This window comes from Nothobranchius furzeri, chromosome 16 (assembly GCF_043380555.1).
Source record: "Nothobranchius furzeri strain GRZ-AD chromosome 16, NfurGRZ-RIMD1, whole genome shotgun sequence".
In the NCBI taxonomy this organism is placed as follows: Eukaryota; Metazoa; Chordata; class Actinopteri; order Cyprinodontiformes; family Nothobranchiidae; genus Nothobranchius; species Nothobranchius furzeri.
This window is the reverse complement of record NC_091756.1, coordinates 23,966,659-23,979,509: the sequence shown is the minus strand read 5'-3', so window position 1 is coordinate 23,979,509 and position 12,851 is coordinate 23,966,659. Positions and strand designations below refer to the sequence as shown.

Sequence of the window (12,851 nt, the reverse complement as noted above, 5' to 3'; positions counted from 1 at the left end):
GCAGCTGTGGCTACATTGTAGCTCATCATTACCAGTGTGTGAATGTGTGGATGACAGATTGTGTTGTGAAGCACGTTGGGGGTTGTAGAACCCTAGAAGGCGCTATAAAAATACAGGCCATTTATTATTATTATTGCTATTATTATTATTATTATTATTATTATTGTTATTATTATTGTTGTTGTTATTACCCTTTTATGGGTATTATGTGTATTTTATCTCAGATCTTTGATGTGTTTTTTCATTGAAAATTCAAATATATGGGTTATTTTCTTGTCAGATTTTGTGGCTTTATGAATTTTGTCATTTCATGTATGTAAATACTTTGCACATGTACACAAAGTTTATTTATGAATAATCTTTTAGTATGCTACTATTCAATGGTATTGTTGCATTTTTCAGTAAATATGTTGTTACTTTTCTTTAGTAAGTCTTAGCTGCTAATTCTATATTTGATTTCATAAAATAAAACAAAAACAAAAGATTGTATTTTATCTTCTAAAGAAATACATTTTTATTTTATCTGTCAAAGTCCTTCACCACGTGAAAATACACAACCAATGAGCAGCCAGTGGGGGCGGGTTTTAACTTGTCACAGCTACGTGTCTCAGAAAACAGGAAGTAAATAAAGAAGAGTCACGGAAGCCGCTGGTGAGTGAGTAGACCTGACTTTTATGTCCAGAAAACTACCAATAACTTACACAAAGAGCTACTTTTATGACAGCCGAATGAAGGCAAGTTGTTTCATCATGTTAATAATAGCGGTTAAGTCGTGAATGGCAGAACTGTGAAGTCAGTCGGCCGCCTCTCATCTTTCTCTGCTACTTGTTAACTGGAGTTCGTTTGCATGTCATTAATTGTCGGACTTTTGTCGGTTTATTCGTTGATTTCACGCTGATGCGTTCACGAGCACACGGTGAAGAGACGCACGGAGCGTACCGGGAGACCAGTCAGACCTGTGCTGTTAATGGTGTCAGCTGTCATTCATTTCTAATTCAGCCGCACATGAATGAGTCTGAGCAGCACTTTCATCACCGTTGTCCAGACTGACTTAGCATGGCTTTATCAATGTTCAGGTCAAGAATGAAAGCAGCTTATTCCGTTATTAGAGTAACTTTTATAGCTGCTGCTTTTGTTTGCATTTTAGTTTTTTCTCCTTTATTTAATATTTAAAAAGTCTCCTAGCAAAATGTCTTCTTGGGTATTTTTGTGGTTGCTGCAGCAGGAATCTTTTATAATAGGACTGTGAATTCCCTGCCTTGTCCTCTTCTGTTCCACATTTATGATTTAATCTGCTTCGTCTCATCTTTGCATGACAACAGCACACAGCACATCACTGGCATATATCAGCTTGTAAGCCAAGATGCTTGTATTTATTTACTAAACAGTTTTCTCTGGTTTGATTAAAATATCTTAAACTGCTTATGTGGTAAAATGAACTCTAATAATCTAAAGGTGACCTTGGATCTTTTCGCTTTGTCATGCTGGTTTGGATCATTTGAAAATAGATTTGATCATCTGCTAAATCTTTAGACATTGAAATAAGATAGAAAGGTAATTGTTCCTGCAGCCGGCATACACCAGTGGACCTATAAAGCTGTGAGTCAGCCTGTTGGGTTTGGTCACAGAGATGTAAATAAAGAAATCCAGGATATTTGGACCAGAGCAAACAGGACTCGGTGAATATTTGCCTCATACTGAAACAAACTATGGGTGTGTTCCCTAAGCTGTAATCTTTTGGTTTAGAGGAGTCAAGTGACTAAACAAGTAATCAGAGAACAGGTCGGATCGACTCACTCCTTGTCACTATTGATGATTTTTCAAACAGATGCTGATTAAATGCTGAATTTTTGTTGCAGTTAAACTCGTCCTAAGTACCAGTGCCTAGATGGGGAAGATATTTGCTTGTATGTTTGTTTAAGAGCATTAAAACTGATATTTGAGATGTTTAACCCTCCCACTGTCCTAATGGGTCTGACCCCGTGAGGAAAGTTGACCATGGACCACGTTGGGTCCATGTGGCAGGAGTGAGCACCACCTCATCCCTGCCACATGGACCTCAATCCTGCTCAATGGTCAACTTTCCTTGCGGGGTCACCCATAAAGACAGTGGGGGGGAGGGTTAAAGGTGGGTTTCTGTGGAAACGGTAACATCTCACCTGTTGTTGTTTGCGATGGGTTAACTGGGGTTAATTGTCACAATGGTTAATCCATGCAACTCTAACTGTGAGTCCATCGTTGTTCCACCAGTCCACAGGATTTGTTTCTAGCCCAACGTGGCTGTTGCTATGAACGTTTTAAACCCCAACGCCCATGCTATTCGTGACGGACGCAAAATAGCTGTCACCGAGCAGGACTGCCAATGTGGAGACTGAGCTGTCTCCTGGCCTCAGTTTCCGTTTGGATCCTTCTCCCTGTTTTGCCAGGCTATGAAATGAAAATGATAGTTAGCTCTGTTGCTAACATCTCCTGTGTAGAGAAATAGAGTGATGTAACGATCTAGAGTTGTATTTTAATATACTGTAAGTAGATCTAGTTTTTATAATCAGAAGAATAGGTTGTTTTTATCATCAGGGAGTTCATTTAACACTCTGTATTGACCTTGAGACAAGAAAAGAGAGAGTTGGGCTCGTTTAAGAATTTTATTATAAATTCTACAATCTATCAGGACTAACTCTGTGTTGTTTGGAAATGAATGTGATGTTCGATGTGTGTGTGTGTGTGTGTGTGTGTGTGTGTGTGTGTGTGTGTGTGTGTGTGTGTGTGTGTGTGTGTGTGTGTGTGTGTGTGTGTGTGTGTGTGTGTGTGTGTGTGTGTGTGTGTGTGTGTGTGTGTGTGGTTGGTTCAGACTCCTTAGGCTGACGTCATTGAATCTGGTAGTCTTTGATTGCTATGACTAGATATCACGAGGCTTATAAAGTGATGACATGAGCTGCTATTTTGCCGTGTACATACCCAGTGGGGGCCTCCCAGGTAGATCAGGAAATGCCAGGTCTGGAGACCTCGGATGTGCGCTGGAGCTGGTCGAAACGGCGATCGCAGCGTTTCAAAGCCCGTCTGAAGGGTCGACCCAGGTAACAATCGGCAGCGTCAGCAGGTGCTCTTATTTTGAAAGGATGTCGTCTGGTTGTTAAACGACGAAAATCTCCAACTTCACAGTTCTTAGTTTAAAGAAGAAAACACATCTGGCCAGGCTGTGCTTCTCTTTGGGATGACGGTGAATAGAACTGAAGTCAAAATGAAACTGAACTTAAAATGGCGTTGCCTTGTTTTATATCTCTGAATTGTTGATAAGTTTTAGTAAAGCGGATTGGACACTTTAAGTCAACAAGCCAGATTCTCTTGCGGCAGCCGAAAGCTCTGATTGGTTGGAACAATGTGTCATGCGTTTCTATGGAGATGAGGGTCAGTCTGTCTGTGCAGTAGTCCTGTTTTCATTAAACACATAAATCATGACATCTTTATTCCACAGATCATTCACTTGATTATTATTGATCAACATATGTTTCGAATAGCTTTAATCACAAATTAAGTACTTTGATTATTGAAAAGCGTTCTTCTTCTCCTTCTGGCTCTTCTCCTGGAATGTAAACAGTCTGAGGAACACCCGACCTTGGCGTTTTCTACACGGGTGTTACTGTGTACAGGGGCAGCTGTGTGGAGCTGAAAATAATGAACTTCATAACGTTACATCTGCAAGTAACTGTAGTGTATTGCAGAAATAGCTGTAAGCACTGGCAGCAGTGGTAAAGTTTATGAAATGGCATTTAGTTGAACGTCTATGAAATGTAATCCTTATTTTGGGGTTTTTGTTCTAAGACAGTTTGGAATCATCTTCTGCTAGCTTATCGATGAGGTCAGAACTAATCCCTGCTTTTAAAAACTGAGGTCTTTCAAGCAGCTTCACACAACAGGTGAACCTTTTCCACAGAAACTCTCTTCAGATGATCTTTGAAAGCTTCCTTCACACACCTGTCACTTGATGCACTGGCTCTCACTGAGACCTGGATCAAACCATGTGACAATGCTACCCCATCTGCTCTCTCAGTTAACCACACTTTCTTCCACACTTCACATGCATCTGGCCGAGGTGGTGGAACGGGCATGTTAATTTCCAACAAATGGATATACAGTCAGTTGCTACCCATCACTAAATACAACTCCTTTGAATACCATGCCATCCAGGTAACTGTACCGAAACAATTCTTTTTGGTTGTCATATATCACCAACCAGGTCAACTTCTATAGCCTGGCAAGCCAGACTAAGCAAGAATTTGGTCTAATTCACTTGGCTACAACTCGTAGACTTTCTTGATGAACTTGACAACCTGATCTCCTCCATTCCTGAGCATGACTGTCCCACAGTGGTCCTTGGAGACATGAATATTCACCTGGACAATCCCAGCTCATCAGGCTTCCTGTCACTAATGTCATCATTTGATCTAAAACTAGTAAAAAGTCCTCCAACTCACAAAGCTGGAAAAGCACTTGACCTCATTTTCACCAGAAACTGTGCCATAGACACAATCTCTGTCACTCCGCTGCATCTTTCCGATCATTACTTCATCCATTTCAGCACGACTCTACAAGGGAGGTCCACTGCTTCCTCCCCAATGGTCTCATTCTGCCGAAACCTCCGTAATCTGGCACCCAACCACTTCTCCTCTCTTGTTGCCTCCACTCTTCCATCTCCCAGCACATTCTCTGCTTATGAAGTGAATGAAGCCACCGAGTCACTCTGCTCCACACTCTGCTCTTGTCTTAACAACTTGTGCCCTTTAGCCACTAGACCTGCTAGATCCTCTCAGTCGCACCCTTGGCTAAATGATACTCTCCGGTCTCTACTCACCAATCTTAGAGCTGCGGAACAGAAATGGCGCAAAACAAAAGATCCTGGTGATCAATTGAAATTTCATGAATTACTGTACTCATTCTTTGCCAGTATCACTGATGCAAAGAAAGCTTTCTACACTGACAAAATTCTCAGCTCTACTGACTCTCAGAAACTATTTTCGACATTCAAAACTCTGCTCAACCCACCATCTCCACCTCCTACCAACAACCTATCAGCTAACACCTTTGCCTCATTCGTCACTGACAAAGTGGCAGCTATAAGCAAACAGTTTACTCCGCTGGCCACTCCCGAATATTCGCTACCACAAACTCCTTCTAGTGAGCAGTGGGGGACATTGAGTCCGAGTGGGCCTTGTTCCACTCTGCGATTGTCGAGGCGGCTGTTGCTAGCTGTGGTCGTAAGGTGGCCGGTGCCAGTCGTGGTGGCAACCCCCGTACCCGCTGGTGGACACCAGAGGTTCGGGGAGCCGTCAAGCTGAAGAAGGAGGCCTACAGGGCGTGGCTGGTCAGTGGGTCTCCGGAGGCAGCAGACAGGTACCGGATAGCCAAGCGGGGCGCAGCAGTGGCAGTTGCCGAGGCAAAATCTCGGGCGTGGGAGGAGTTTGGTGAGGCCATGGAGAAAGACTATCGATCTGCTCCAAAGAGGTTCTGGCAAACTGTCCGGCGCCTCAGGAGAGGAAGGCAGCAACTCGCTCACACTGTTTACAGTGGGGATGGGGAGCTGCTGACATCAACTGAAGCTATAGTCGGACGGTAGAAGGAATACTTTGAGGAGCTCCTCAATCCCACCAATGCGCATTCTGAGGAGGAACCAGAGCTGGGAGGCCTGGGGATGGACTGTCCGATCTCGGGGGCAGAAGTTGCTGAGGTAGTCAAACAACTACACAGCGGCGGAGCCCCGGGGGCGGATGAGGTTCGTCCTGGGTATCTCAAGGCTATGGATGTTGTAGGGCTGTCATGGTTGACACGTCTCTACAACATTGCGTGGTCATCGGGGGCAGTTCCTAGGGAGTGGCAGACCGGGGTGGTGGTCCCCATCTTTAAGAAGGGTGACCTGAGGGTGTGTTCCAACTATAGGGGGATCACACTCCTCAGCCTCCCTGGAAAGGTCTACTCCAAGGTACTGGAGAGGAGGGTCCGATCGATAGTTGAATCTCAGATAGAGGAGGAGCAATGTGGTTTTCGTCCTGGCCGTGGAACTGTGGACCAGCTCTATACGCTTGCAAGGGTGATGGAGGGGGCATAGGAGTTTGCCCAACCAATCCACATGTGCTTTGTGGATTTGGAGAAGGCTTATGACCGTGTCCCCAGGGGCACCCTGTGGGGGACGCTCCAGGAGTATGGGGTGGGTGGCTTTCTGTTAAGGGCCATTCAGTCCCTTTACCAGAGGAGCGTGAGTTTGGTCCGCATAGCCGGTAGTAAGTCGGACCTGTTCCCAGTGAGGGTTGGACTCTGCCAGGGCTGCCCTTTGTCACCGGTTCTGTTCATCACTTTTATGGACAGAATTTCTAGACGCAGTCATGGTGTGGAGTGTGTCGAGTTTGGTGGCAGGAGAATCTCGTCTCTGCTTTTTGCGGATGATGTGGTCCTCCTAGCTTCATCCAGCTCTGACCTTCAGCTCTTGCTGGGTAGGTTCGCGGCCGAATTTGAAGCGGCTGGGATGAGGATCAGCACCTCCAAATCTGAGACCATGGTTCTCGACCGGAAAAGGGTGGCTTGCCACCTCCGGGTCGGGGGAGAGGTCCTACCTCAAGTGGAGGAGTTTAAGTATCTCGGGGTCTTGTTCACGAGTGAGGGTAGGAGGGATCGGGAGATCGACAGGCGGATTGGTTCGGCGTCTGCAGTGATGCGGACGCTGAGCCGATCTGTCGTGGGGAAGAGGGAGCTGAGCCAGAAAGCCAGGCTCTCGATTTACCGGTCGATCTACGTCCCAATCCTCACCTATGGTCATGAGCTTTGGGTAATGACCGAAAGAACGAGATCGCGGATACAAGCGGCCGAAATGAGTTTCCTCCGTAGGGTGGCCGGGCTCAGCCTTGGAGATAGGGTGAGGAGCTCGGACATTCGGGAGGGACTCGGAGTAGAACCGCTGCTCCTCTGGATCGAAAGGAGCCAGTTGAGGTGGTTTGGGCATCTGGTCAGGATGCCTCCTGGACGCCTCCCCGGGGAGGTGTTTCGGGCATGTCCTGCCGGCAGAAGGCCCCCGGGTCGACCCAGGACACGTTGGAGAGGTTACATCTCCAATCTGGTCCGGGAACGCCTTGGGGACCTGCCGGAGGAGCTGGTGGACAAGGCCGGGGAGAGGACGGCCTGGAGCTCCCTAGTTGGGATGCTGCCCCCGCGACCCGGACCCGGATAAGCGGAGGAAGACGACGACGACGACAAACTCCTTCTAGCCCAACCATCTCAGGCCCTACTGCTTCATTTTCCTCTTTTTCCCCTGTCACTGAGAACTGTGTGTCCAAGCTTCTCACGTGCAGCCGCCCTACTACATGGCCACAACAGAATGGCAGTGACTGCAAGCATGTAGCAGGAGGAGGAGGAGCATTCTACACTTTTTGGACGTCTTTATTCTGCTGCAATATATTTTCCATATGAGGATTTTTTAAAGCATGTCGTTTTGACATATATAAACAAAGGACAAAATGTATCGCAGTATATATCATAATCGCACATGCTTCAGATTATATCGCAATATAGATTTGAGGCCATATCACCCAGCCCTATTGTCAACCATGGCTTCATTTTGTCCACACTCTCTAGCATGGGCATCAAAGAGAAAGCACACGCCTGGTTTGATTCATACCTCACAGGACGATCATTCAGTGTATCTTGGCTTGGACAATCCTCTACCATGTACCATCTTGCCACAGGAGTCCCCAGGGCTCTGTACTAGGACCTCTTCTCTTTGCCATATACACCACCTCACTGGGTGCGATCATTCGATCACATGGCTTCTCCTACCACTGCTATGTAGACGACACCCAGCTCTATCTGTCATTTCCACCGGATGACCACACGAATATCAAACTGTCTCTCTGACATATCAAAATGGATGAAATCCCACCATGTCCAACTCAACCTCTCTAAAACTGAACTACTTGTCATCCCAGCGAAACCAACCATACAGCACAATATCTCAATCCAAAATGACTTCCTATCTCTGGCTACTTCAGAGGCAGTTCGAAATCTGGCTGTTGTGATTGATGAACACCTGACCTTTAAAGATCATGTTGCCTCTGTTGCTCGTTCATGCCGCTTTGCGCTGTATAACATACGAAAGATCAGACCCTACCTAACACAACATGCCACCCAGCTCCTGGTGCAATCTACTGTCATCTCCCGCCTCGATTACTGCAATGCCCTTCTAACTGGTCTTCCAGGCAGTACTGTGAGACCTCTTCAAATGGTCCAGAACACAGCGGCGCGTCTGGTCTTCAATCAGCCAAAAAGAGCACACGTCACCCCTCTGTTCATTGAGCTCCACTGGCTACCGCTAGCAGCACGCATCAAATTCAAATTGCTAACACTAGCATACAAAGTCCGAGATGGTACGGCTCCCATCTACCTGAATCCTCTTGCAAATGCTTACGTCTCGGCCCGGCCGCTCCGGTCATCACAGGATCGTCAGCTAGCAGTGCCTACACCACGCTCAGGACAATCCAGACTCTTCTCATGCATCATTCCACAAATGTGGAATGACCTACCAAGCACTACCAGAACAGGGGCTTCCTTTTCAATTTTTAATAAACTCCTGAAGACCCTGCTCTTCAGAGAGCATCTTCTAAACTAGCACCCTCCCTGCACCCGTCTCCCCTCTCTACTCTACACTCCTTGTTCCCTCCTCTCCATGATTCATCATGCTGCCTCACTGCCACCTATGACTGACTGGAAATTAGTTGTTGTTGTTATTGTTGTTGTTGTTGTTAGCCTTAAGGGCAACATGCCGATTATCACTTGTAAGTCGCTTTGGACAAAAGCATCTGCTAAATACATAAACATAAACTTCCCGATGAATGAAAACAAGTCATCCTTGTGTTGATCCAGGTTTGGCACCATGCTGGAAGGCTACAGCCCTGTGACCCAGGCCCTGTTGGGGACTCTGTTCACCTGGGGTCTGACCGCTGCTGGAGCGGCCTTAGTGTTTGTCTTCTCCAGCCGGCAGGTAAGCTTTGTTAATCCGAGACACTATTTGCAAGAAAGAGTTCAGAAATATTTTAGGAATTCGACCGATATAGATTTTTCTATTGCCGATACCAATGCCGATATGTAAAGGTCATGGTCAGCCGATGGCCTATTTTCATGACCAATATCTAGAGGTTTTCCACCTTATTTTCATGCTTAGATGTCACAGATAACATTGGTAGGTACACAAAATTTCAGAAGCTGAATCAGGTTTTTAACACTGAACTTAACAGACTGTTTAATCTGAATTTTGTGTACTTCTCAGTGTTAATATCAGACATCTAACTAAAGTTAAACAAATCAGTGAACTGATCAAGTATCAAATATTCAAACTAGTAAATACATACTTTTTTTAGAGCATTAATTAAAGGAGCATTATGTAGAAATAAAGTAAAAATGACATTCTGGGGTGAAATTTGGTTACTGCAACCACTTTAAATAACTCTGGAGTAGGGCTGGGTGATATGGCCTAAAATCGGTATCATGATATATTGGGGATATCACCTCGATAATCATAAATGGACGATAACTACAGGTATGCACAAGAAGAAAAGTTGTCCACTAGATGGGGGTGTCACGTATATTATGAGTCACATTTTTACGTGACTCAAGGTGGTACAGCTTCTTAAAGGGACATGAACGTTGCCAACCTACACATCTTTTCATTTTGTTACTGTCAAATTTATTCACATGGCAAAAATTCTCTTGATAAGAGTCAGAAATTTTGATAACGATAAATTTTCGATTCATTGCCCAGCCCTACTCTGGAGGTTTTTGCCGGCCGTCGTCAAATTACAATTGTCGGCGCTGCAGCATTAGCTTGCGAACCCACACTCAAAGATGGTAAGCAGTAGTTACATACCTCCTTCCTTTGTTTGGAAAGGAGAAAAACTGAGAATCCCTGGATATGAAATATGTTTCAATATAACCTTCCTTCCCAAAGGACTTTCTCATAGTTAAATTCTCATTATATTCTTACATGCTGCACCTTTTAAGCAGTTGATAATCAGGAACGTAAAAATACATTTAAATTCTACAGCAGTACTGGGCTGCCTGGGTATGTGCCTGACTTACTAAGGAGGTATTTCGGCCGATGCCAATATTTAAACAATGTAAAATATCGGCAGACCGATATATCGGTCTACGACCCATATGACCCGCTAGTGAACATGTACCTGTTGATAGAAAGCCTATAGCATACCATAACGTCAAGAGGCAGAATAAGCACAGCTTGTGGCCCTGTCTCAAGGATACTGAATCCTCCTACCAGCAGCTCTCTAAGCTCCCTGATTGGCAACTTAGATCTCAGTTGTGAAATGCAAACAAAAACCGAGGAGCAGAAACAACAAGCTGAGGGGCTTCCAGTCATTTGAGACTACAACATCCCTTCAGGCTATTCCTTTAAGTCTGTATGCTTGTGATGGTACAGCACGGCTCGTAGAGGTGCATGTAAACACAGGAATAAACCGTGCCAAAGGGGAGTTTTAGTGTTTTTGTGCTTCCTGTCAAGATTCAGTCATCTTAAAGTAGATTCAGAACACAATGATGCAGAATAACAGCTTCTTGTTACTTTATTCATAATCAACTCTTTTTGTATTCAAGCTAGTTGTCATGGCAATCGACTGAACTTCAATACTTCTTTCGCTTCTGCAACTTGGCTGAGTGATGACTTTAGTTAGACAGGTAGGCGACAAACCAGAGATCAATATAATCAAGATCCAGAGTTCCTTGAGGGAATTAGCATAGGAAAACCAAACCGAAACCATCAAGTGTGCACTCCCATCAATCAAGCCTTTATGCTAGGATGGGCAGACATAGGCAAAAACTTAAAACAGCCTCTAAAAACTGTAAATCTGACAAAGGAACATTTAACATGTCCTCAAACCACAAGCCAAATCCTCTGATCTGAGAAGTGATGAATAATTAACCACAGTTGTGTGTGTGTGTGTGTGTGTGTGTGTGTGTGTGTGTATGTAGCAAAGCTGCCTCTAAGCTGCGCATTAATAATGAAGTGGTTTCTTAAACATAAAAAGTAACAAAAGAAATCTGTGCTCATGCTCTTCCTGTAAAATACAAAATGCATTATTCATCACAATAATTCATTTTTATCAAAGCATTTATCAGTAGGAAACAACTATTAGTGGTAGATTTAGAAAATTCAGCCTGAGTGGTAAATGGATGGGCATTTAAATGAGTGGTTTCCAGTCCTGGCCCTCTTCAACCCCCATCTTTCACATGTTGGAGATTTCTCTGCTTCAACACACCTTGCTTGTTGAATGATGTGTTGGGGCAGGGAAACAACTAAAACAGGTTGGACCAGGATTGAACACCAACGATGTAAGGCCTTTAAGCATGTTATGAGCCATTCTGTTTGCTTCCACATTATAAATGTACCCTACTGTTGTTGGGCCTTTTAATATTTTTATGTTGAAAGTTTGTGTTTGAGTTGAGAAACTACTTTTTCAATCGCTGCCCCACTTTAGTAATCACGCACGCATGTTAATGGACACCTTGGTTCTCTGCTGCTGTGTGGATGTGTGAGGGTGAATACATAATTAAAATCCTCAAGTGGTGTATTTAGAATGATCCTTTTAGTTAGAAACTAGAGTTTTAGAAATGGTTGCGAAGGGTGAAAAATGGATAAGATATGTGGCTTCGATGCTGTTTGTGTCGTCTAACTTGGTGAACACAGCATCATTTAATAAAAAAGCTTTCATGCATCAGTGGTTGGGAAAGTCCTTAGTATAAATCCTCAAGGTGCTCAGGGCTGGAGGCTGAAACAGAACATTCTGCGCCAACATGGCTGCCCACGCTTGATGTGGGTACACCTAAAGCGTCAGATATTAACCACACAGTACAAGCTATTATTTTTGAACGGGGGCAAAAATCATTTTAGGTTTTGTAGGAAAATATTTCCAGGACTACAACGGCGCATCACCAAAGTGATGTCATCAAACCAGAAATGCAGGAAGCAGAGGAAAAATGGCTGAAATTTAAATTTAAGTGAACTTTGAATCCTTCCTTCAGGAGGAAAGAACCACCAGTAATCTTGCCATGTGGTAAAGCAGCTACAGTAGAGGAGAGGAGATTCCGTGGTGACGTCACAAATGCAACGTACCGACGTCCCATCTGTAGTCATAGGACTTAACATTATTTAATAGCTGATAAATCTCAAAGTACGTGACAGGCGCAATCCAAACACACATCATTGCTTGTAATTTAAATTGAAGAACAACATACGTGTGATTCAGGGCGTAAGGCAAACTGGGTTAGAAAATAGTTCTTTTAATCTCGTTCACTTGCATTCATTTTTTCGTTCTTCTGGGGACCCATGAGCCGACCGGAAGAGGAGGAGACTTATGGGCCATTCCCATCTGTACCGGGTCGGCCCGGGTTGGGTAGCGTAGGTTGTTTACATGTCTGGGTGGCCTGGTATTTTTCCGGGCCAACCAAGGCTCATTCTCAGCCCTCTTCTCGAGGGGGTCTGCTTCAGGCCGACCAGGGCCAACATACCTTCCATTAGAGCAAGCCTCTGATTGGTGGGTAGAATCAGCCCACATGGGCTTAAGGCAAAGATGTGTGGAATCAACCGGGCCAGGCTGGGGCTGACTGGGGCTACCCGGCCTGGGCCGACCCGGTACAGATGGGAATGGCCCATTCGGCTGCCTATTGACAAGGCCAGGTGTCATCGACTCAAAACACATCAGGTGGGGAACACAAACCACAAACAGACAGGGGCCTCGTTAAAAAAGTTGCTTACAAATCGGGATCTGAAAATTGCATATGTGTTTTTTTAGATATAGGATTTATAA

At 44.8% G+C, this 12,851-nt stretch overlaps 1 protein-coding gene across 7 annotated transcripts in view; it reads left to right on the top strand.

Moving 5' to 3' along the window:
• Positions 1-591: 591 nt before the first annotated feature.
• The window catches only part of LOC107388274 (zinc transporter ZIP11), a 214,674-nt gene continuing 202,414 nt past the window's right edge, over positions 592-12,851 (top strand). For 6 of the 7 annotated variants that reach the window (XM_070545499.1, XM_070545496.1, XM_070545498.1 and 3 more), the window contains exons 1-2: positions 592-651; positions 8,902-9,019. In XM_070545499.1, the coding sequence (XP_070401600.1) occupies positions 8,912-9,019 (108 nt within the window). In that variant the 5' untranslated portion in view covers positions 592-651; positions 8,902-8,911. Of the gene's footprint in view, positions 735-8,901; positions 9,020-12,851 lie in introns of all 7 variants that reach the window. The other variant, XM_070545494.1, reaches the window with a different exon arrangement.